At 39.5% G+C, this 26,173-nt stretch overlaps 1 protein-coding gene across 1 annotated transcript in view; it reads right to left on the reverse strand.

Moving 5' to 3' along the window:
- MUC2 (mucin 2, oligomeric mucus/gel-forming) overlaps positions 1 to 26,173 on the reverse strand; it is a 66,172-nt gene that overhangs the window by 31,662 nt on the left and 8,337 nt on the right. The window contains 26 exon segments of the mRNA XM_090141996.1: positions 863 to 1,132; positions 1,813 to 2,442; positions 3,027 to 3,266; positions 3,944 to 4,546; positions 5,552 to 5,743; positions 6,568 to 7,062; positions 7,414 to 7,440; positions 7,795 to 7,992; positions 8,428 to 8,471; positions 9,380 to 9,527; positions 12,401 to 12,529; positions 13,602 to 13,758; positions 14,853 to 15,092; positions 16,075 to 16,254; positions 16,584 to 16,694; positions 17,216 to 17,354; positions 17,790 to 17,941; positions 18,348 to 18,457; positions 18,727 to 18,779; positions 19,618 to 19,873; positions 20,512 to 20,638; positions 21,264 to 21,358; positions 21,968 to 22,132; positions 22,661 to 22,795; positions 24,105 to 24,174; positions 25,187 to 25,297. Of these exon segments, the coding sequence (XP_089998122.1) occupies positions 863 to 1,132; positions 1,813 to 2,442; positions 3,027 to 3,266; positions 3,944 to 4,546; positions 5,552 to 5,743; positions 6,568 to 7,062; positions 7,414 to 7,440; positions 7,795 to 7,992; positions 8,428 to 8,471; positions 9,380 to 9,527; positions 12,401 to 12,529; positions 13,602 to 13,758; positions 14,853 to 15,092; positions 16,075 to 16,254; positions 16,584 to 16,694; positions 17,216 to 17,354; positions 17,790 to 17,941; positions 18,348 to 18,457; positions 18,727 to 18,779; positions 19,618 to 19,873; positions 20,512 to 20,638; positions 21,264 to 21,358; positions 21,968 to 22,132; positions 22,661 to 22,795; positions 24,105 to 24,174; positions 25,187 to 25,297 (5,077 nt within the window).

Raw genomic sequence — 26,173 nt, forward strand, 5'->3', positions numbered from 1 at the left:
CCTCAGGCTTCGTTCTTCCTTAGCTATTCCTGTCACGTTCCGTTCCATGGAAACACCACCGTTCCCAATGCAGGAAACTCTCAGGCCTGTATTCCCTCCACGACTAACTTCCTGCCAGCTCACTTGGGGCTCCAGTACAACTACTGAAACTCTTCTCTATACCCCTCTCACGGCTTGAAAACCGTTCTACCGCATTGTCCCGTGCCATGCCATCTAGCTCCAACTGCTTTCCTACGGTACTCGGCTGCCCACGCCACAGGCCAGAAGGCTGCCTCCTTCCATCTGCTCTCAACAAGCATTTTAGAAACACCCCATGGTACAGAAACGTCTGCCTTCCAATCAAACACTTATGCTCCATCAGCAGGACGTGAACATGCACACGACCCACAGAGAATCACTGCAGGAACTAAAAAGAATTGAACACTAACGCAGGAGAAGAAAGGGCAGAAGGTCTGAACGTCCGTGACCTACAAGCACCAGAAACCACAGCGCCCACAACAAAAGCCCACAGCCCCTACACGGGACGCCTCATAAGGGAATGTTCCCTCTAGATGGAACAGCAAAACAAAGACTTCCAGTCAGACCACTGGCGGCCTAAGACAACCAGCTGCCGCTAGCTGCCAAAACCTTTTCCTAGGACACGCGGTGTGAGGGAACAAGGGACCTTCTGCCCGGGACAAAGGCACTCACCTAGCCTCCAAACACCAAGATGCACGACTACCTTTGGGCTCCTGCTCCATTAAGGAACGTTCAGCAATCACTCCCGGCCCTCAGCCCATACACAAAGCCTAAGTTCAGGTGCTCACAGGCCTTCACCTATCCCTCTACAAGGGAACGCGGGACAGCATGGCCAGACAATTACCTTCCGTTGTCGTGGGTGGAGTCGTTACGGAGGTGGTGGGAGTTGGCCTGGGTGTGGATGTGCTGACTGAAGTCGGGACGGATGAGGGCGTGCCAGTAACAGGAGTGGTGCTCACGGTGCTGCCGCTGGTGCTGCTGGAGAGCGTCGTGCCAGAGGTGGTAGTGGGGGCAGACCCGGTTGTTGTTGGCAGGGCACTGCTACTTGACACGCTTGTACTCGACACGCTCGTACTCGACACACTTGTACTCGTGGTGCTCTGGGAAGTGGGACCTGGGATAACCAAGGGATTCATCATTGCAGAAACACAAATTGTATTTCCTCCCTGTTAACTCCCTGTTTCTCTACTGAGGTCATCAAAATCCACAACCAGAAACCCACGAAATCCAGAGAACTGGAATGCAGAACATCTTACTAGCACTATTAATTTCGTTCAGCAATTACACACCAAGGTTTCGTACAACCTCCATGGGAGACGCATGTAAACACTGTTCTTAAGACCAATACTGCATTGATACACCGTGTGCACAGGGAAAACAATGCTCAGACTAGAAGAACTCCGCAGCCCCTAAGCCAGCTGAATGCAACCCAGTCATCCTTAGGCTTCATTCCTCCTGCACTATTGCTGTCACATTCTATTCCATGGAGACACCACTGTTCCCAGGGCAGGAAACCCGTCCCCACCACAACTACTTTCCTTCCAAGCTATGTGGCCCTACAACAAGTAAGCGAAGTCTACTCTGTACTCCAGTCATGACTTGAAAACCATTCTACCGCATTTTTTCTTGCCATGCCATTTATCAACATCTGCAGGTCTTTCTGCAGAAGACAAACAAATTCTTATCACGGTAAAAGAGAAAGCATGAGAACTAGCATGGGGCACACGTTCATTAAGCAAAGCTGCAGCTGGGAAAGCCCACAAGAAAAAACATAACGCGATGACCAGACATTACCTTCCGTTGTCGTGGGTGTAGTCGTTACGGAGGTGGTGGGAGTTGGCCTGGGTGTGGATGTGCTGACTGAAGTCGGGACAGATGAGGGCGTGCCAGTAACAGGCGTGGTGCTCACGGTGCTGCCGCTGGTGCTGCTGGAGAGCGTCGTGCCAGAGGTGGTAGTGGGGGAAGACCCGGTTGTTGTTGGCGGGGCAGTTGTGCTTGACACACTCGGAGTGTAAATTGTGCTTGTTGTCGGTGAGAGGGACACCGTTGTGCTGATTTCTCCTCTGGTTGTAGTCGTTATTGCTGTTGTGCACTCTGGACTTAATGGGGGAGTACAGCAGACTTTGATCTGATAGTTCAAGCAGACTGGCATTGGTATCACAGGCCCTGGGGTCTGATCCTTATTGTTACAGATGAGTCCTGTGTTAACATCACATTCAACTTTCTGCCCTAAATCTTCTATAGGAACGTTTGGAAATTTCTCAGCTCTGCAGGAAATATTCTCAACCTTCGTACAGTTCCATGAAGGGATCTTATTCTGAATAGTTTCAAAGGTCTCATCATCACCATTCTCTGGGCCATACTTTGGGTAACTCACATCGATCCAGTCAGTCCAGATGCAGTCCTCTGGAAAGGTGCAGTCTACTGCAGTTGGACATCAGTAAACGTAAACAATTAGGAACTACAGAATCACTTGGAGGAAATGATAACAGATGGGAGGATCACACAGTTGTTGATGGCGATAAGTGCCAAGCTTCCATCTTAGGACTATCCCGTGAAACCCTCCAGGGAAAACATGCTTTTCCCAGAAGAAAAATGTCATGCCAGTGGCCAAAAAGCACAGAGGGGTAGCAGCAGTAGAAAGGGAAGAAGGTCAGAAAAACCACAGCCCAACAGGACCTGAAACAAAGTGTCAGAAAAATGAGCTCCATGCCATATTGAAACAGGGTTCAAACTAAGAAAGACCTCACCACCTGTAGGAAAGCAACTCAAAGCAACATAACAAGGACTTCCTGTCTGATCAAAGTTGTTGTAGAACATTACAGGATAAAATAAACTCTAAAGAGCCGTGCAAGTAAGGGAACAAGGGACTTTCTGCCCAAGACAAACAAAAACTTTTCATGGTAAAATAGAAAGCATGAGAACTAGCATGGGGCACACGTTCATTAAGCAAAGCTGCAGCTGGGAAAGCCCACAAGAAAAAACATAACGCGATGACCAGACATTACCTTCCGTTGTCGTGGGTGTAGTCGTTACGGAGGTGGTGGGAGTTGGCCTGGGTGTGGATGTGCTGACTGAAGTCGGGACGGATGAGGGCGTGCCAGTAACAGGCGTGGTGCTCATGGTGCTGCCGCTGGTGCTGCTGGAGAGCGTCGTGCCAGAGGTGGTAGTGGGGGCAGACCCGGTTGTTGTTGGCGGGGCACTGCTACTTGACACGCTCGTACTCGTGGAGGTCTGGGAAGTGGGACCTGGGATAACAAAGGGATTCATCATTGCAGAAACACAAATTGTATTTCCTCCTTCATTCCTCATTTCTCTACTGAGATCATCAAAATCCACAACCAGAAGCCCACAAAGTTCAGCGAATTGGAAAGCTGTACATCTTACTAGCATTATTAGTTTTGTTCAGCAATTACACACCAAGGTTTCGTACAACCTCCATCGGAGACACATGCAAACACTAAACCTATGACCAATGGTGCATCTGACCATTGTGTGCACAGGGAAAACAATGCTCAGACTAGAAGAACTCCGCAGCCCTTAAGCCAGCTGAATGCATTCCAATCATCCTTAGTCTTCATTCCTCCTGCACTACTGCTGTCACATTCTATTCCATGGAGACACCACTGTTCCCAGGGCAGGAAATCCATTCCCACCACAACTACTTTCCTTCCAAGCTATGTGGCCCTACAACAAGTAAGCAGAGTCTTCTCTATACCCCTCTCATGACTTGAAAACCACTCTGCTGCATTTTTTCTTGCCATGCCATTTATCCTCATCTGCAGGTCTTTCTGCAGAAGACAAACAAATTCTTATCACGGTAAAAGTGAAAGCATGAGAACTAGCATGGGGCACACGTTCATTAAGCAAAGCTGCAACTGGGAATGCCTACAAGAAAAAACATAACGCGATGACCAGACATTACCTTCCGTTGTCGTGGGTGTAGTCGTTACGGAGGTGGTGGGAGTTGGCCCAGGTGTGGATGTGCTGACTGAAGTCGAGATGGATGAGGGTGGTCCAGTAACTGGCGTAGTGCTCACAGTGCTGCTGGTGGTGCTGCTGGAGAGCGTCGTGCCAGAGGTGGTAGTGGGGGCAGACCCAGTTGTTGTTGGCGGGGCAGTTGTGCTTGACACAGTTGAAGTGAAAACTATGGTTGTAGTGGTTGAGTGTGACACTGTTGTGCTGACTGCCGTGGTAAATTCCGGAGTTGGTATACACTCTGGTTTGTTTGGTGTGCAGCAGACGCTGATCTCATAGTTATGGCAGTATGAAACATTGCCGTTGTTTTCTTGATCCTTATTGTTACAGGTAAGCCCCGTGTTTACATTGCATTGAACCTTCTGCCCTAACTCTTCTAGGGAAATGTCAGGGTAATCCTTCGCTCTGCATGAAATATTCTCAGCTTTCACGCATTCCAAGGAGGAGTTGTTTATTTTGTCAATGGTTTCATAGTCTCCACTGTTCACATCAGATCTATCTGGTTGACTCGAATCGATCCAGTCTGTCCAGATGCATTCACAATTTGTCACTGAGAGACATCAACAAGAATAACATTCAGGAACGTTGGAGACAGAGACAGCCAATGTTAGTTCCAGCACCGTTACTAGTGGTTTACTGGGCCTCCACTGCACGCAAAGGTGCACTTTGAACTCTGCTACTCACCTACCTACGCTAGTCAGCCAACCCTGGCCGCAACAAAGCTCATTAGTGTGGTCAGGCCTCCCTTTCTTTGCCTTATGGAGCACACCAGTACAACATCAGGACTCAGGCACTGTTGAGCTATGTGTGTCTTCCCTCCATAAATATAGCAAGTTCTGTTTGGGGCTTGCTGTGTGCAAAAAAACTTCTTTAAGAGCAGCATATGGGGTAGAGCATAATCAAGTAAGGACTCTCACAACTTTCTCTCGGGCAAATCCAAATCCAGGAGAGAATCACAATCATAAAGCAAGTAGGCACTTGATGCACGCTGCATCCAAAATCATGGGTTGCTTCCTAGCAGTGTGGGGAAAGCTGGAGAGCAACTCTGGCAGAACCTTCTGCCCAGAGTCTCACTCCATAGCAAGAGGTAAGCCAAGAGGTGGCTGAAATCTTTTCCCAGACCCCGCTAGGGAAAATCAGCCTTCAGAGAGCCAGAACTGCAGATGAATTGTAAAATAGCCCAAATCATCACAACAGAAGGAATAGGATGTACGTTCTTTCTCTCCAGCTGAAGGACAAAGCCCAAAAAGCAGCAAAAGTAAGACTTTCCATCAGCACTGTATTGGCCTAAGGTAGGCAGTAGTACCATAAAAAAAATATCCTCGCACTCAGGATAATCAAGGAATAGGAATTGACATCCAGAAACATGTTGTGCACTCTCTCTGCTAAATGGAGAGCTCAGTACCCTATAGTTCTGGAGACTTCTTTGTTCTTTTTTTTTAATCTGCATAAACTGTTTTCTTCAGAGTACTGCAGTGAAGACATAAATTAAGGTGCCAATAGACAATTTCTCCCATACCAAGGCAAGACATGACAACACAGAGCAATTAATTACCTGGTTGTGAAGGTGGAGGCGAGTGGGTTTGAGTTACTATTGTTGGTAAGGTTGTGCTTGTAAATGTCGGAGTGGATGAGGATACACCAGGAACAGTCTGAGTAGTTCCCTGGGTGCTGCTGCTGAAGGGTGTTGTGGTGGCAGTACTGGTTGGAGATTCTGATGGAGTTGGTGTGGGAGCAGTGGTTGATACTGGGAGACATCAACAAGAGGAATAATTATGAACAATAGGGACAGAAACAACAGGTAAAGATGCAAGCATATGTATGAGTGGGACACAGCAGGAGTTAACAGCCACAAATTTACAGCTGGCTCAGCCCATTTTTTTCTGCAGCAAAGGCCTGTATTATTTGCCTTTACTTCCCAGTTCCAGAAAGCAGACTAGGATCAAATCTGAACAGACATGGTTAAGACACGCCCTTTTCTACTGAAGACGTTTGTTACATTGCCTGGCTGGGATTCTCACTAAATGAAAAATCCCACACCAGTGGATAAGATGGAGAAAAAAAGCCCTATGGTTCTTCCCATCTCAGCCCTACCACTCATAACACCTTGCTGTCTTGGAGAGAGAGAACTGAGAAGGGAAGCTGTGGTCAAGGAATGAAGTAAGCCGAGGGATATGTTGTTATCTAAAGTTTATGTCACCTCTCCATAGTGCAATGGCAGCCTGAGGGAGAGGTTCACAGCAAGTGGCTTTTTGAAGGGTGAAACCATTCCAAAAAGGCTGCAAGGGAATCCTTTCTTCCTAGATCTACAGCCACAGACAAGTATCAGTACTGACAGAGAGAAAGTGAAATGAAGAAATTCTTCACAGTTCTGCCAGACAATACCTAAAATGATGATATACCAAATCAAGGCCTACTCTAATTTCACACGTATCTGAGAATGTTCTCTCCAGGAAAGGGACAGAGCTCAAAATCAGTGAAGTGACTGCTCAGTATCTGCTTTAAGTAGCTGACAGTCTGTTATTTATCTTACGGCAAGGTAAGGAAAGAGAAAAATTGTCTGCTAAATACCTGTGGAGGCTGAAGTTACTGGTGTGGTTACTGAAGGTGTGGGTTGGCTTGTGGTGGTTGCAGTGGGTGTTGGTTTTGAGGTAATTGTCGTTGACTGCCGGGTTGTCGTAGTGGGCACAGTTGTTCCAGTGGTGACTGAAGATGCAGTTGGTGTTGAACTCGGTGTACTTGCAGTCTCACAAGGAATTTCATGCCATTCACAACAGTTTACCCTGATTTCATAATTATAGCAAAGATGCCAGATACTTGCATCTTGCTCCTCATTTTTACAGATGAGTCCATACGTAACATTACATTCCACTTTTTGGCCAAGTTCCTCTAAGGTTTTATCAGGACTGTCTTTAGCCCTGCATTCAATATTTTCAGGAGCTGTACATATTTTGTTTCCATGTTCTTTTCTTATTTCTTCATAGGTTTCATAGTCACCACCATCTTCTTCAGGATTACTAACATCAAACCACTCAGACCAATCACAGATTAATCCAAGGCATGGAGCTGCAATGAAAGACATAGGTTCAGTGTCAGAGCTCACAGAAGACATTCTGAGAAGGTTAATTTTGTATTCAGCTCCATTGATGACTAACATAATGCATTTCAATTTGCCATTTTTGAGAGAGAAAATAATTCTAAAATTGGTTAAATATGACTGGTTTCTTCAACAAGAAGCTTTGTATCAAAATAGAATCACCAATCTGAAGCCTCTTTATACATCTCAAATTTTTGCAATTTCATTTTTTTTAAGTATTTTTTTGGTTTATTTTGAAAATGTTTTTCAGTAGTGGTCACCTTTAATTTACTCATCATTTGGCATTTTATGGTCAACTAGTTTTTATACTTAAAACTTACTTGTAGTTACTGGAGGACTTGTGGTAACTGAAATAGAAAAGAAAAAAAATTACTTCATCATCTGTAAGTTTCAGAAAAACATAATATTAGTTTTAAACATCCTAATTACAATTTTTGCTGTGACTGCTGAGACAATTTCTATTATCTCCACAGAATACTCAAAAGATAGAATCCTATACATTTATAGTCACAATTTCTTCCATGAGGGGTAAATAAACTCAAGGCATTAAAATCTTCCTCAGTGAAATGCAACAAAATTATTTGCAAGTACCACTCTAGCTTTGTCAACTATGATAAGTCTGCACACTTGTACATTCGATCTTTAAAGTATTTTCCTTAAGTAAAGTTATTTTTAAATGTGCATCTCTCTTGAAAACTTACCTATGGTGGTAATAGTATTTGTACCAGGAGAGGTTGTAATGGTTGAAGGTGAGGTAGTTAATGGACAAGGATAAGAACCTCCAATAACTACAGATCCATTTTCTGCACAAACATATATTGTGCATATGTCGCCATCCTTTATTGTTGCAACCGTTTCTCCCACATCATAACTTGTTCCGTTGATAACACAAGGACATCCTGCAAGAAAGAGTTCAGCATGCATGTTCTCTCTCTACCACGACTATTTGGAGAAGACAAAAAAAGCAAAACAGAAGTAGAAGACAAAGGAAAAAAAAAAGACTTGCGGATTTGCCAAGGATATAAATACTTAAATGTATCATGCATGCTCCTTTGAGTGCTACACTTGGAGCTTAGATCTAGTGTCATATTAATTTATCTTGTAAACTCTTGTAGTGAAATCCACAAGTTTGGATATGAGACATAGGAAGAAGAAATATAGTGTGTGATTAAAAGATTGAACAAGAAGTGCTAGCATCAGAGTTCAACAGAATTGCTGTCAAAATTTCTTTGGTCAGAAAGCCTTTGTAGAGATAGATACAGTGGTTCCATGGTTTCTCCACAATCCGCCCCCCTCCACTTTCTTAATTAAAAAAAACTAAAAACATTATTTACCTGGAATTGGTGTACACTCAATGGATCCTGAGGGGCGACAGATACTAAGAGCAAAAATTTCAAAAGTTAAGATGTTATAGAAGTTTAATGGCTACCAGAGCCAAGAGCACAGAAATGTAAAATTTTGTCACTTGATCTTCATTTATACTGCTGGATATGTTTCTGATTGTAACGTCTTCTAATACTACCTATCATTACTTCATTCAAACTAAGTCACCATTTGTATTCCTTAAGTGCAACATCTTAAACTATTATGACCCGTTTTGTATTGCAAGTTGCAATGCCGCAGTAATAACAGCTGCTCTTATGAGTAGTTGTGTTTTATTTATGTATTTATTTTTGTTTCTGATCACGATGTGGATTCATAAATGTCAATTCCACCATTAGTATGGTTCTGGTAATGAACAATTAGGAGTCAGTTACCTCCTTCAGGGATAATACAGATTATTTCAGAGTACTGTGACTTTGAAATCTTTGTCTTAAATGAGAATACAGGGCAGAGAAGCCCCCCTCTTTCCAAAAAGCCACGAGAATCAGAAGACTGTTCCAGAGACACAATTAGGCTTTCTGCCATTGTATCATTTATGACACTTTCAAGAGTACATTTAATGATTCTACTAACAAACCTATCAGAAAGACACAATCATCTTGAAATATGTATTATCATGGATCTGTAAAACTATAGATGAAAAATTTTGAACTCGTATGTAGTGGAAGTGGAATTTCTTGAGATTGTCTCATCTAGAATATATGTCATTGTTCCTCTGATTTGTATATATAATATAGAATATATTATATTCTATAAAATATATTTATAGAGATTGTATAGAATATATAAGTTGCATCTCTACTTACTAAAAAACATGCTTGAGGCTCAATAAAGTAAACGAGGGGCTCAGCGTACACATATTATCTCCTGAATTACTTCAAATGTTTTTGCATTTTTACTTACCATTTTGTACAGTTCTCTTCTGTTGGTATTTCTCCACCTATGATAACAGGATTACCGTTGTGGTAACACCAGCATTCATCTGCAGCCACACACTCTTTTGTCTCTTCATTATAAATGGGCTTTTCATGAGGGCATCTGGGGTAGCAACCTGTTGATGGCAAGTAGCACAGAATACAGAGTGAACAAAAGTATGACGAGTTAACTAAATAACAGTATATCCTCTGAAAGTAAATGATTCTCACTGAATCAGGAATAGTCAAAGAGATCAAAAATTTTGAATCAAAATCAATCCTTGGACACTTAGCCTCTTCAAACGGCTTAAGCAATCCTCATTGATAATACTGAGAGAACTAAATAAGAATATACTCATGAAAACCAAGACATATTTTTTCTTAGTTCAAAATACTGCAGCAACCTTTATGATCTATGGGAAACTAGTTATTTTAACACACACAAAAAACCTGTCCTGGTTTCAGCTGGGACAGAGTATATTTACTTCACAGTGTATGATATGATGCTAGTTTAGCCTTTAGGAGAAAAACAATGTTAATAATACACTGATGTTTTAGTTGTTGCTCAGCAGTGCTGAACAGAGCCAAGGATGTTGAAGCTTCATCTACCGTCCTGCCAGTGAAGTGGCAGAGATGCACAAGAAGCTGGGAGGGAAGAGCTCCAGGACAGATGACCTGGACTGGCTGAAGGGATATTCCATACCATACAAGTTCATCTATACATCACACAAAAGACGGGATTTGGCCAGGGCAGGACTGCCACTGCTCAGGGACTGGCTGGGTATGGGTCAGTGGGTGGTGAAAAACTGCACTGTGCATCACTCATTTTGTAATTACACACACACACACGTTATCATCACTATTATTTCTCTTCCCATTATCTGCCTTAGTAAAAGGTTTTAATCTCAGTCAACAAGTTCCACTTTTTTTCCCCAATTCTCTCTTCCAGAGTGCAGTGAATGAACATCTGTGTGGTGTTGAGCTGCAGAACACAAACATACTGATTTTTCTACAGATATTGAAATGTGATCACTTTATCAAGAATCCCTTTGTGAAAAATACGGATATGCATTCAGTAATGAACATTCAACAGGCTGTTGATGTAGTCTATCTAGGCTGTTGATGTAGTCTACCTAGACTTCAGCAAAGCCTTTGACATGGTCTCTCACAGGCTTCTTCTGGGGAAACTGGCTGCCCGTGGCCTGGACAGGTACATACTCCTTTGGGTAAGAAACTGGCTAGAGGGCCATGCTCAATGGGTAGTAGTTAATGGAGTGATGTCCAGCTGCCGACCTGTTTCAAGTGGTGTCCCCCAGGGGTCAGTACTGGGGCCTACCTTGTTTGATATCTTTATTGATGACCTAGACGAGGGATTGAGTGTACCCTCAGTAAGTTTGCAGTTGACACCAAGTTGGGAGGTGGTGATCTGCCTGAGGATAGGGAGGCCCTTCAGAGGGACTTAATTGCTGGGCTGGGGTGAATGGAATGAGGTTCAACAAGGCCAAGTGCCGGGTCCTGCACCTTGGCCACAACAACCCCATGCAGCGCTATAGGTTTGGGGACGAGTCGCTGGATGATTGTGAAGAGGAAAGGGACCTGGGGGTGTTAGTTGATGCTCGGCTGAACATGAGCCAACAGTGTGCCCAGGTGGCCAAAAGGGCCAGCGCCATCTTGGCCTGCATTAGAAATAGGGTGGCCATCAGGAGCAGGGAGGTGATCATCCCCCTGTACTCAGCACTGGTGAGGCCGCACCTCGAGTACTGTGTTCAGTTTTGGGCCCCTCACTACAGGAAAGACACTGAGGCCCTGCAGCATGTCCAGAGAAGGGCAACGAAACTGGTGAAGGGTCTGGAGCACAGGTCTTATGAGGAGCAGCTGAGGGAGCTGGGATTGTTTGGTCTGGAGAAGAGGAGCTCAGGGGAGACCTCACTGCACTCTACAACTTCCTGAAGGGAGGTTGTGGTGAAGAGGGGTTTGGCCTCTTCTCCTAGGCAGCAAAAAGGATCCAGGGAAATGGCCACAAGTTGTACCAGCGGAGGTTTAGGTTAGACTTAAGGAAGAACTTTTTCTCTCAGAGAGTGGTCAGGCACTGGAATGGCCTGCTAAGGGAGGCGATGCAGTCGCCATCCCTGGCAGCGTTCAAGAGGCGTCTGGACGAGGAGCTGCGAGATATGGTTTAGTAGCTTGTAGTAGCAGTGGTAGTGTGAAGACGGTTGGACTAGATGATCTTACAGGTTGTTTCCAACTCTGTGATTCTATGATTCAATAATGAAGTTTTCACATTTGTTGGAATACTGGAACTTATTTATGTGTCATCAGTAGAGTATGAATCTCTACCACAAACAGAAAAATTACCTGCATTTTTCCATCCCCTCAACCAGTGAAACAAATTCCATCTGCATGTTGTAAATTATCTGTCAGTCCTCATTGCATTTCTCATGCAAATACACTTTTGTTCCTGCTTTTTATTAAACTTACCATCAGTTCAAAGATTAAAATCATAAAGCCAAACTTCTGTGAAGGACAAAAATATGCCTGATTTATCCAACTTTATCATTTAGTAAAATAGAAGATACTTGTAATCTCAGTCATATTCTTGGACTACTGTAGTTCCCATAACACAAAATTCTTTTCCAGTTATCAAACATACAAATAATGTTAAGATTTAAAAAAAAACGACCACCAGTAATTTGTTTCTTTATCACGTAAAAGGCTTTCCATTTCTTGAAAAGCTCTTAGATATGATTAAAAATGGTGTAGTGGTGTAATAATTCTATGTTTCAGGATACTATCCAAGCAGAGACTTAATTTTGGGGTTGTTAGCTATCACCCATTGGAGTTAATAAATAATAGACTAAATTATATGAAAATGTATTTATGACTGGAGACACAAATTCAAAAAACAGAATTAAGAATATCTTGTCAAGTTAAATGACTAATCCACAGTTGTTAAAGGCATTTTGACAAAGTTTTATGAAATAGAAGACTGAAATGGCAAGGAATTTATTACCTTCCAGGTATGGAACTGAGAAGTTGGTGCTGACATTATAAATCATTCTGCAGGTCACGACATTGCTGCCACAAGGCTCATAGTGCCATTCACACTCATTACGAGGGTTATAGTAGTCACAAAATATTGCTGATGAGAAAAAAGGAAAGCTGATTAAAAATGTTGTTGTTGTTACAATGAAGCTCAGCCCAGATGTTTGAACATAAAAGCTAAATTAATCCACAAGTCAAGCTTGCAAAATTATCTTGAGGTACAGGACTTGTAAATAGACTTCCTTCTATTACACATAAGCATAGACTATATCAAAATTTGAGATTAAAATCTGGGATTTTAATAGTAAACACTTTAGCTGCAGGAGAAAACAAACGTTTGATTAAAACCACACACAAAAAAACCAAGAATTAGTGTTTATTTATATTTCTAATGAAGGGCAAATTTCTGTGAGCTTTTTTCCCCTATGTACTAGCAAATTCATAAAATCTCTTGCAGTATATGTACTCAAAGTAGCTCTACCTTGCTGTATGACATGGGCTGAGTAACCTCCAGCAGGTCAGGAACAAGCATATGAGATATTATGGATACAAAATTAAAATAATTCAGCTTAGCTGACTACGGATAGAGGAAGGAAATTTTCTGTATCACCAACTTCTTACACTTGAAAACTTTAACTAGCCTTAATTTTGAACCAGAATAAATTTTTACAATTAAATTGCCATTTCCAGCATTAAGAATCTCAAAATTTGGTTTTGAACACTTTTTTGGAGGGGAAGAAAAATACAATTTAAATACTGTCTTACAGTATTTTATGATTTCTGGTATGAACACTATTAATGGACACTTCTTAATACAGTCAATACTGATTAGGTTTACCTACACAAGAGTACTTCCATATACTTTGAAAAAAAAAGCCAATTCTGAATCATTTGTGCAAATAGAAGAAGGACAACAGGAGCTGCAGTTCATCAATTATCAAGCAAAACAAAAGGACCACTTAACATATAGCCTTAAAACTCCTAAAACCACCATCACCTCTCAAAAATAAAACATAACTGCTATAAAAATTTTACTAATTCTGTCTGTTCCCTGAAATGCTGTGAAGATAAGTCACAAGAGCAAGCACAGCCCTGCAATATTCATAATTTATTTAATAGGGTCCCTGACAGCAGACAGAAAGATACAGATGTGTTTAGCTGTTACTCACGGCATATATCAGGACTTCTCCAGAAGACACAGGCCTGAGCTTTGGTACATTCTTGTGCATATGCAGCAACAGCAGAACAGAAGCAATCACAATCTCCACCACTGTCACAAGAGCAGGCATCGTGAACACAAGCATCATAGAAAGGAGATGGGTTCACCTATGGGAAAAAGAAATGATGCCACAGTCCATCTCCAAACTAATAAGCCTGAGACATATTTTGAGATAATGGGAACTGAGCTGGACAGGAATAAGAATGTTTCTAAGAACTACTGAACAGTATAGGCTAGAAATTGTTTCATGTATTTAGTATGAAGTAATATAACATCTTCATAAATTGTTAAGATTTTTAAAAAAGTCTTTTTTAAGACATCTTCTAGCAAAGTTCCATTCTACTGCTCTCAATATCAAGTTGGATGAATGCAAGTCAAGACTTAGTTTTTCAGCAAGCTCTGCTAGCCATCAGTCTCAGAAAGGCTGCATTTCATTGCAAATACAAAGCAAATAATTTTGTGCTTGCCAGTTTTTGGAGTTTATCCCATCAAACATTGGAACATTTTTGCTTGGGATCAGAAAAGGAGATATTTGGATTGGATTTTAGGTCCTGAAGAAATCAATACAGACACACATATTAAGTCAGTGAAAATCTTTTTTCTTTGTGACTTTTCCACCATGAAGTAAAAACAAATTGTTGTCAACATTGGTATACTTCAGGAGTGAGACAAGAAATAGAGATGTGCTATGACAATTTATAGCATAGTACTAATAGTTAAGCTTGTTTAAACTGCACAGTCAGCGATTTCCAAGTAAGTAACTTCTAAAGTTTGAATATTAACAGGAGCAGCACTCTGTTCAGAAGTCACATTTCAAGTACAGTACGTGGTTCTGCCAGAAGATGGGTCTGATGACTGCAGGATCTCTCAGAATTTATAGCTGTGACATTTTCTCTACAGGAAAGGGTACAACTGCAGCAGACACCTATTCAAGCTAGATTTACGAAGCTAACCTGCACAGCAGTAGCAGCAAAAAACTGGTGATAAATATGAGGTCTTAGAGTTGAGGCTAGCACCTCTGCTAATGAAGTTGTAACAGATACTCAAACTAATTTGACAAAGACTAGATGAAATATGCTGACACTTCTAGCTATACTGAAGACTTAGCTGAAGATATGTCTGCTTAACCATCTATTCATTCATATTCCTGCAGTAACAGAAATGCACTGTGCTATCCCATCACTTACTGCCATCTACAAACCTTGGAATGACAAATTTTAAAGATTTCACTCAGGATAAGGCTGCATTCTTTCTCTGCCCATGGCTTGCGATGTGGTTTCAGATCACAGGGTTTAATCTCTTCTGTGACATCCGGGCACACAGATGACTGTTTCCAGGAATTCCCAAACTCCAAAGCACTTGTCAATTGCAGCCCACTCCTGCTTGTAAAGTCATTGTTGGACTTGTCATCAAAGTTGCCACACAGACCACACACTTTCCCCTGTAAAAGGAAATGACAATATCCATGGCTATTAAACATATCATGGAAGTGAGAAACAGACTCTATCATAATACTGGAAAAAAACATTCACATTAAAATGTACAACAGACTTTCCCTGCAAATGAGATGTTTTCATCTTTACTTGTAAATCATTTATACAGAAATTAAAATTTCATTTGACTGTGTACTCAGCAAACTACTCAGCTGTCCTTCTTTAAAACCAATTGTACCTACTATATTTCTGTGTCTGTGTCTTTTCATTCCACTTATAAGACTAAAGAGTGACTAAGCTTCTTTCAGCTGAAAAGAATGAATTTATTTTCCTTTATTTTTCATTATTCTCAATTATAACATAAATACTATTAATATAAACATGAGAGAATTTCATTGTGTAACTGGCATCACTTCTTTATCCACGACAACCAAAAAAGAGGCGCTCATTTTTCTTGAAAGAAAGAATTTAGCAACCTAAATCTGCAGTAGTGAATTTTCAGTAGTGCTAATAAAGGCACTCCAACTTTCTGAAGGAACAGCCTGATCCTGTTATGAAACCCTGTACCTCCTCATTTAGCACAATGAACGTAGTACTCTATAATTCAGCATGCTGATTTTCAGAAATCTGACCCATCTCCAGACACTGTGTGGGAAGACTGGTTTTAACTCTGGGCTCAGATTCTATACAGGTTTCTGAGTGCAAACACAGCCAATTCAGATCCCCATGAATTACTCTAGGTGTCTGGCTCTTATTATTCACAAACTCAGAAGGTCTTAAACACTTAGCTTTAAAGCAATCATACGCTATTCATCTTCTGTCATGTTAGAAACTCTAGTAGAACCCCACCAAGATGTTTTAGGAACATCAGCTAATCATCAATGTGCAGAGATGTAGGATTAAATTCACAGTCAGAAAAGAAGATTGTCTATGTTTCCTTATCTCACACATACTTCTGTTTCAGAAAAAGACAGAGAGATTCTAACTTACTTTATAGTCAGGAGTCAGTTTGATGAAAACAGTGGTCTTCTTATCCCAGATAAGCATCACACCATTGCTAGCTTCAATAACAAGGTAGAGACCTACTGTCTTGTTCTGGTAATACACATCATCACCAACATCTCGCTGAATTTCCTTATAATCCTTGTTCTCCAACTTCAATTCAGTTTTCTAAATGGTAAAAAGATGACAAAAAGAATAACACTAACTTCTATGATGAAATAAATAATTAAATACTCATAAGGGTGCAGCTCAGACTGAAACTAAGGGATCAGAGTCTGTTGGATAACTTTTTCCAGGATGACAGAAAGCACCGTAGCACCTTTGTTTGAGACAACTTGAACAGACTTCAATAACTGAGAATCTACAGCTTTACACATTACTTTGACAGGGTCTTTAACCTTTACCTATTGTAGCTGGCTTTGTATCTTTGTATATATTTGGAGCACTATTTTCTATGAAATACTTGAATATACACTCACTGAATACTCATTACTCACCCCTATAAACATTTTAATGGCTTTTGAGCAGGTGACTCCTGTAGTTCCACAAGGGACGTTCTCTGTGATGATACTGAATGAGCCACCAGAATTTTTGTCACCGCAATAATCCTGTGGATAAATGAACAAATGAGCATAAAAAATATTTCAACTCTATTTCAATTTAATAATAATAATTACAAACACAGAAATATCCATTGCGTATTCATTTTTACTATCTAAATACATATGTTTTTACAGATGCACAAACAGATACACATACATCTCTGCATGTATTTAGTATGCAAAGTGTCACGTATAACAAAACCTGGGAAACAAATCAAATGAGGAACATATCTTCAAATTTTTGTTTTGTAAACTCAGACTTTTTACTTATTTCAGATTATGAGGATAAACTGTTAACTCTCACTATAAACTAGTCCATTTACATGCAATTTATGAATAATGTAAAAGAAGAAAAGAGTCACAACTCGACTATGCTAAATATACAGAATTTATCTTGGCACAATCTGCAATCATCTCAGGAACAGTGATAATAGTTAATAAGGAATAACAAAATCAGAAAGAAAAATAGATCTTGAAGGCCATTGGAAAGCACTCTAAGATTCCAGTTCAGTTCTTATGAGCATTACCTGAGTAGCCACATATTCACAACTTCCGTCAAAGTCATAGAATTTTCCATCAAAGGTGATATAATGGCCACTTCCATATATCAAGCAAGTCCCATAGCACACATTTTCAGTGCAGCTCCAGACACCTTTCTGGCAGGTACTAGAAGAGAGGGAGAGTTGACCTTTCAGATCTCACCAACAGCGTGTTGCTTAGAAAACTGCAGAACATACCTGATACCTGATACATGATAATGTGCACAACATCCATTTTGGTTTTACTTAGTGTCTTACGTATCAAATGCAATAGTTTAGCCTATTAGCCCTGGCTCTGACATATTTTAGATTGGTAAGTGACTAAAACTGTGACTAGATTGGTAAGTGTCTAAAAACTGAATATGCTTTCCTAATAAGAGACGCCTACTGAAAGCAGAAGTTGCTAGTTACCCTAATATTTTCTGTACAATCTGTATTTTCTCAAACAAAAAAATATGCCTGAAAATAAAGACATCATACTTGCAGCCACCATAACCACTGCATGACTATTAATTTACTATGTGGAATATGTTCTAGAAAAGAATATAGAAAACCAACATACCAGGTGTTACAGTCCACTGTTATGCTCTGCCCGTGGTTATACCAGTCGCTGTTATGAATACATGGGCAGTCCTCTTCCACAACACAGCCCCCTCTACCATCATCAAACAGACCTTCAGGACACACGCAGCCTGAGACACATTCACCCTGATACTAAGGAATATGAAGAAAAATTGGTACTTTAGGAATAAGCACTAAATTTTTCTTTCAATTCTTCATTTTGTTACAAAAAACATTTATAACCAAATTGTCCCATGACAAATTGTTTCATAAGGTTTTTCTTTCTAGGCTCTTAAGGTATTTTGTTTTATTTTTTGTTTGTAAATTTGAATCATATTTTAGTTGGTGGAACATCTCTACTTAAATCCCACATAAGCACGATAAAAACAAACAGGAAGGTAAAGAAGAGTGGAATTGCAGTGATATTGATAGCTGATTGAAATCATTGGGGAAAAAAAAAAAGATGAAAGGAAAATGAAAATCGCTAGTTACGATTGCTTTTTCTGAAATGCTATGTTGAATAAAGAAAATGTGGCATGGAGAATAACTGAATACATACAAGATCAGTTGGAGAAGTACCACAGCGAAGTTGTACAGGTGTTTGTGAAGTCCAGTCTGGGGATGCATTGCAATCAAAGTAGGTTTTGTTTGAAGGACATTCTGTTATACCTGAAAGGTATATTGTTGATTTAGGTGAATCAAGAGAAGCCAAAACAAATGTGAAGGGTGATAGTCACTGAGACACAAACCCTAAGTAATGTCTATCCTTGTGAAGACAGAACAAAGTGAAAATGCACAACTGTTTCACAGAAAAAAATGAACAAGCAAAACAAATAAATGGAGAATTCAAGAGGAAAGTGCAATCTGGGGTTTGAGGAGCTTGGGTTATTTGTTTTTTTTTAATCTTTTTTCTCTGTATTTTACAGAATGTCACTTACTTTTCATTCTCATTGTCACTGAAGTACATTGGACCTTTGCATTTCGGCAAACACTAGGAAAGAAGTGAAGTAAGACAGAAATTCAAAACCATGTAAGCTCAGTATCTTCAATTTCAGTCTAAGGATTAGACATCCTGCATAATTGATGATATTTCAAGGTGAACTCTATTGAAATGCACTCATGAATTCTCACTTGTAGAAAAGGTGTGGAGAGATTTCAGTCATAATGCATAAAGGTGGTGTTTTAAGGAATGAATGCTATTCTATTAATCAATGCTTTGCAATGACTCAGTAAACAGATAATAATTTAAACCAAAGCCTTAATTTGGATAACGCAATAAATTTTCTGCCTGTTCAATTCATACGCTGCATATCTGTTGGCTTGTGTCTTTTCTTACCCTCTTTGGGAGAGAAGGAAGTATTTCACATTTTGCACTTATGATTCATACAGTAAACAGTTGTCAGAGGGTTCATCAAGATTGAAAATTCTAGGTTCGTGAAAGCTGCTCTCAAATGATACAGTAAATACCTATTAAGGGGACCTTCATCCAATGAAAGACAAGTAATTGGTCTCTGACAGAAAGGCAAACAATAAAACACAAAAGCTAGCCTTTCATCTTCCTTTTTCCTTTTGTTCAAAAAAGACCTATTGACAGTACCACTTCAGGTTCACATTTACTTGTGAAAGCCAGTAATAACAACTCAAAGCCGTACTTCTCAATTATTAATAAACTACACTGCAACAGGAAGATATTTTGCTCAACATGAAGATAGTGTGAATCACATTACAAGTGTTTGTTAAAGCATAATTAATAGCCAAATGGCTTACACTTAAAAAGTAATTTAAAATGGCTTTTATCCCAACAAACAGGAAGAGGCAATAAAACATACCAACGCTCTCCATCCTTTGTAACATAATCTCCAGGTTCCAGATACGACCCCTTGTAATAGCATGGGCATTTGGAGATGGGCACACACGTATCCTGATTATCCAAGTATGTATTATCTGGGCAGCCACAGCCATCCACAGGAGCAAAGTCTTGCAAGCAGTACTTTTCACCATCAGCAATGGAACGACAGGTTTGCTGGCACATTGTAAGATTGTAGAGGAAGACTTGATTTCCTGGGCAAGCGGACACTTCATCAGCTGGAGGGAAAAAAAGCAAACTCATATAAAAGAAGTGCAAAGAAACCTTGATGTTTCTATTTTGGCTTCTTTAGCTGTGCAGCATGTAATGGTAAAAGTATTCCTTTTGATTTTACTGAAGTACAAATTACCATAACTCATAAGTAGTACTACTCTGATTTAGTTTATCAGTTGAAGATTTCTTTTTAACTGCTACCAACAGTTGCTAATTTCATACTCATTTATTTCACATATTGACAACCAGAAACAGAGCACACTAAGACAAGCTCTGATTCCCACCAATATTGTTGAAAAGCAAAGACAATGATATACGAACACAATGTAAAAGCTACAATCCCTTCCTGTGAATGGAGTCATTTAGTCAAAGATCACAATAGCATTATTCAAAGAAGGGAAAGAAGGTGAAAGTGAAAAATATTGCTTTCTAAGTTTGAAATATGTGTCACAAACAAATAAAAGCTAAGGAACATACCATGAATTAGTAAACATCACAAGCATTGCCTATTTTAATTCCAATGGATGTTTTTAAGATACTCCAGATCCCTTAACATCAAGATCACGAAGAACCAAATGCACAGAAATCCTGTTCATTTCTGGTGGCTAATTAATTTCATAGGGATCACAGTTTCATTACTTACAGCAGACACTTTGTCTCCAGCCACCCAGTACGATCCCTTTGAAAGCACAAGCTCTTGAATAAGAGGACAGGGCAGCACACAAGCACTCCTCACTGTCCTTGCAGAGGCAGGTGTCATATTTACATCTCTGAAAAAGGAATGAAAGGGTCAAAAAGATCAGAGGAAAATAACTGGCTCTTCCAACTTGGTTGCTATAAAATATCCTGCGTTCTTTCTCCATTGTCGTTTTTATTAATTCCTCTGATCAGAGAACTATGGAAGGAATGGATAAAGCCTAGAGACTGAAAGCGTTGCTACAGTTCATTCAGACTAAAAAGCCAGGCCTCTTGAATCTTTATGAAGTAGCCTGCCTCCTAACAACACTTTCCATAAAGGATTTTGATATCACCCTTTCTCAGTTAGAACTTAGAAAGGCAGAGGTCCACAAAAATTAAAAATTATAATGGCAAACTGTCAACCAGATCTATGAAGATTTTCAAAAAACTTGAGCTCAGATTGGGTACTAAGAACATTGCAAAGATAGGAATCTCTTCTTTTTTTGCTCAGGTAAGCATTACTTACACTTCTGTGTATACCTGTATCTGTTGAATATCCTTTCCACATACACTATGCTGCTTGACTAACAGCTGCAAAAACTTTGCCAGGTTTTATGGTCACACTATTCAGTAATGCCTCAAATTGATACATTGATTAATGTCTCCATCACCCATCTGAAACAAAGCAGTACTAAGAAGAGTGCAAGATTACAATACCTTATAGTATTCTGCAGGATCAATGACTGAGTGACATCTTGCAAATGGGCCCTCTGAGTTTTTCAGCAAAGAACACCAATGCTCAGCATAATTTGCTGCAAAAAAAAAAAAAAAAAAAAGAAAAAATGTATTATAATATAATTGTATTAATTACATTCACTCATCTTCCTTGTACCATGTCTAGTTATATTGTTACACCAATATATTGTTACATCAAATAATTGCAATGTAACAATACAGATGAGAGAACTGTGAATACTGGGAAGTGGAGGAACTACATGCAGTCACTGTGCATGTACTTCCACTCTATGATTCAGATATCTAGCATTAAATACAATCATAAGATCAAAAATTTTATCTTACTGCTGCAAATAAATTTGTGACAGCTCTTTTCATTTGCGGACCACCACTGCCAAGTTAAACATAAGAAGAAATAATACTACAATGTACAACCTGCCTTTCCAGGTAAAAAGGAAAAATAATAATGACCTTGCTTCCCTGTCTTCTAGCTATGGATTCCATTTGAATCAGATCTTAAACTTTCACTCTAATTTGATGTGAAATCAGTGCTGGTATGCATACATACTTAAATAATTGAATTATTAGTTTGACAGTCCTCCAAAGTACATCAATGCCATAGTGCAACTTTTCTATGCCAGTTGCAGTAATATACAGCAGCTTATTTGTCTTATTAGTATGCTCACCACTTTCAATGCTGAGACTGCAGGGGTCTTCCAGCTTTTCTACTTGGTCTGCGCAGGTGGACTGAGCTTTCCATGTGTTTGCAAAGGCAGATCCTGTAGCTTCTACCAACCCACTGGTTGTTTTAAAGTCATCACCTTCCATTCCATTAAAATTTCCACAAAGACCTATTGAAAAAGTAAACATTTTCTCTATTATTCATTCTCATTCTGCAAGGGAAAGAGACAGCTGATTATAAACGCTGAAGATAGAAGCTAATATACCAGATTCTTCATACTAACACTGATGCTTATTGTAAGTACTGAAGGTTTAGGAGACCTATTTTAAGCCTAAAATCTTGAAGATGAATAGCCTTCATGATGGTATCCTTTGCCTCAGGAGATCATCTCCATAATCTGATATTAGGAAGCAATTCTTCACCATAAGAGTGGTGAGACACTGAAGTAGGTTGCTCAGAAAAGTTCTGAATTTCCCATCCCTAGAAGTAGTCAAGACCAAGCTAGCTGGGGCTCTGGACAATGTGATCTAGGGGAAGGTGTTCCTGCCATTGCAAGAGGGTGAAACTAGATGAACTTCAAGGTCCTTTCAAACTTAAGCCATTATGTAAGTCTATGAATTACCACCCATGTAAAGAATATATGACTCAAAAGCTGTGGAAATGCATAGTTTTGCTTCCTACTTCAGTGGACACTTGCCTTGAAGGTCCTGGACTGACTGATCCGCTGTCACAAACAGTTGCATGACCGGAGACAACTGAATCTGCAGTTGAAGCCCAAAAGAAGTATGTACAATGAGGTAGTAAGAAGATGGCTTGAAAACTGAGAAGCTAGCTGAAAAACAAAATAAGAACTGTGTTGTGAACATGGACATAGATTGCTGAAAGAAACGATTTTTATTAACTTCTTAGCCTAAAGATTACAAAAAAAATCATTTGATTTAGATCACACACTGCCTTTTTTATATTGCTAAATGAAGGACTGCTTTCATATGGAAAAAGGATGATGGTCTATAAATTAATATCACTGCCTCAGAACAAGTTTCAATGGCAGACTGTGATTCAGCATAAACATCTCTGAGAAAAGGAACAAGCAGATGTTATATCAAATGCAAATGTGCCTCCGTTGGTTATAAGGTAATCAAAAACAGCAGGATGCTGTGGATTTTCTTATATTTTATATGAATAGCATAGCATAAACCAGCCATAATAGAACAATCGCTAGAACTGACATTTAAAATCAGTACAGTAGAGGAATTGGGTTTCCTAATTACTGATAATTCCCTATAGCAAATCTATTATTATATGCCCTGTTTATTAGATGGTCTGTTTTATTGCCTAGAACAGTTTAATTTCTCTGAACTTGCAGCTAAGACGTAATTGCTTTTACACAAGCACTCATGACTGCCCTTCCATGAATACATACTGTGTCAACATGCAGCATGAACATATCTAAAAAGGAGTGATAGAATGTAAAAGCTCTACATTGCTTTCAGAAATTTGCTGCAGGACCTCACAGTTGCTGTTTGATAATTACATCCCACCAGAACTTAGGCTTGTGATTAGGCCATATGAGTCATATTCTGAAAGTGCCTGTGTCTACTGATTATATAAAAAGATGCAGGTATCCCAAGCTAGAAGGGCAGATAACAGGGTTCCACATAGTACATCTATCTTCCCTGCTTTGGTCAATATAGCATTTCTGCCAGGCTTTCTGCCCATGGACAAAAAAAAGGCATGGAGAGGAAGTGGGAGCTTGAGCCATAATAATACTGAGAGCCTGAATATGCCCACATCGGAAAATTCTAAATACCCCCCGTCTTAGGGAAACTGACTTACTCAATTTAAAATTAAGCCATGAAAATGTCTCCTTCCCAAGTTACACGCCAAAATATATTCAAGCTGAATCAAAACAAGTGAAGGGATTTTTTTCCAGTCATCACATGCATACATCAATCTGTCCACGGAATTGTCAGTGGAAGCTATCAAGCCACATTTACCTCAAAATCATTCCAAATACACTTAATTCTTGTTTCAACATCTGAACAAATTCCATATGCCTGTCTCCAACTTTTGGCTCTAGAAAAATACAACCTCCTCTCGAGTACCAGCTTCATGACAACATGTAAGGCTGTAGTCCTTACCTGACACATGAGGCACATTCACTGTCATTTCATTCAGTGACACACTGCCATCTGATCTGAAAACCACCACCTGTGTAGAAGGAAACGGGACTGATGAGGTTCCAGATATTGAGAAGGACAAAAATTGATAGAAAAGTAACTTTTTAAGAGCGGAGAGTGAAGAGAAAACATTTTGCACATTTAGACTATGGCTAGAACTTAAAATCTATGAAAGGAAGAATCTGTCTTAAAACTGAATGTGGCAGTGGGCATGTACGACAGAAGTAAGGCTTAGTCTTCCTATTTAGTGATTGATTATATCTGTCTACAACAACATATAGCAAGTAATAAAATGAGTTGTCATTATTAAACACTTTGGTTAAACAATATTAAAGAAAATATTGGGACTTCAGGATATATAGATAGTTCTGGTTTCCTATAAAAGCAATGGTAATGGTAAATGTAATGGTTTAGTATGATTCTGTTGTAGTAAGAAAGTAGTTTGTTAAGCTCCCTCATAAAATGCTAGTTTATACACACAGGAACAAAAAAGCTTTTCTGATTTGGTTTGATTTTTTAATTTTGCTGGCAAGGACATAGAAGAGCCGAAACATGGGAGAAAAATCATGTTTACATATGTAAAATTATGTATAAACTTAGTATAGGTATTCCCATAACCAAACATAATACTTAAGTAAATAAGACAACTTTACATAAACAGTGGATTAAATACTAGTATTCAAGAAGCTTGGATTGTACAAACATTCAAAGTTTGGATGTCTTCTGAAAAAGACTCAATTAGATCTACAAAATCAATCTGAAGAAAAATAAAATACCACAAGGGGAGGAAGGATGGCACTCTTTTTTCTCATCAGCCTGGAAGATGGTGAGACATGGCAGAGAGCAGAGAAAGGGAAAAATGTTAGCTTATTTGAATTTCAGCATTTGCTCAGCTGAGGCCTATTCTTAATTCTTGAGGTAGAAGCTTTAGTTTTTTATCAGCCTTTCTGAGCTCTGTTATTCACCCTCTTCAGATGATTCTGGAACAGTCTGGGATGTATGCTAATTTTCAAAACACCCAGCAGAATTCAAACAACACTTACATTTTTTTTGTTGTCTACTAACAGCACAACAGTCTTCAAACAGGTCTGTCCATCTGTGGAGCCACAAGGAGCCAGCTCTGCCAGGAGGGCATGAGTATTATTCACAGCACTCTACAATCACAGGGAAATAAATGTCCATTAGTCCAATCAAAAATCTCTCACACAAGATGATTTCCAAAATTAAGACTAAAATCACAGGTTACAACAGCAATTGCTATAGAACTTAGCTATTAAAACCTAAGTTTTAGCACGAGTTTCATAAGATGAACTCTCTCAGAAAAGAAAGGAAAAGAAAGGAAAAGAAAAGAAAGGAAAAAAAAGAAAAGAAAGGAAAAAAAAGAGAAGAGAAGAGAAGAGAAGAGAAGAGAAGAGAAGAGAAGAGAAGAGAAGAGAAGAGAAGAGAAGAGAAGAGAAGAGAAGAGAAGAGAAGAGAAGAGAAGAGAAGAGAAGAGAAGAGAAGAAAAAAGAGAAAAAAGAGAAAAAAGAGAAAAAAGAGAAAAAAGAGAAAAAAGAGAAAAAAGAGAAAAAAGAGAAAAAAGAGAAAAAAGAGAAAAAAGAGAAAAAAGAGAAAAAAGAGAAAAAAGAGAAAAAAGAGAAAAAAGAGAAAAAAGAGAAAGAAGAGAAAAAAGAGAAAGAAGAGAAAGAAAAAAGAGAAAAAAGAGAAAAAAGAGAAAAGAAAAAAGGAATGGTACAGTTTCTAGTTCAACAAAATCTTTGGAAAACACGCACCAGATATTTTAGGGACAAACGACTGAAATAGCTGTCAAACTCTTCTCCCTAGCTTACTTGGACACACAGACACAGATATAGCTATAAAAGACCTGACTGAGACATTCTAATCTTGAGAATTTTTGCTGCCTACCCTTCCATGCAGTCAGCACAATTCTTGATATATACGAAAGACTCCACTGTGAAATGACAGTATATGTATCTGCTAAGTGACTAAGTAAGGCATCCATTGCAGTAAGTACCCAAGTCCTCCCATGG

This window comes from Phasianus colchicus, chromosome 5 (genome assembly GCF_987193195.1).
Source record: "Phasianus colchicus chromosome 5, bPhaCol1.hap1.1, whole genome shotgun sequence".
Classification (NCBI taxonomy): Eukaryota; Metazoa; Chordata; class Aves; order Galliformes; family Phasianidae; genus Phasianus; species Phasianus colchicus.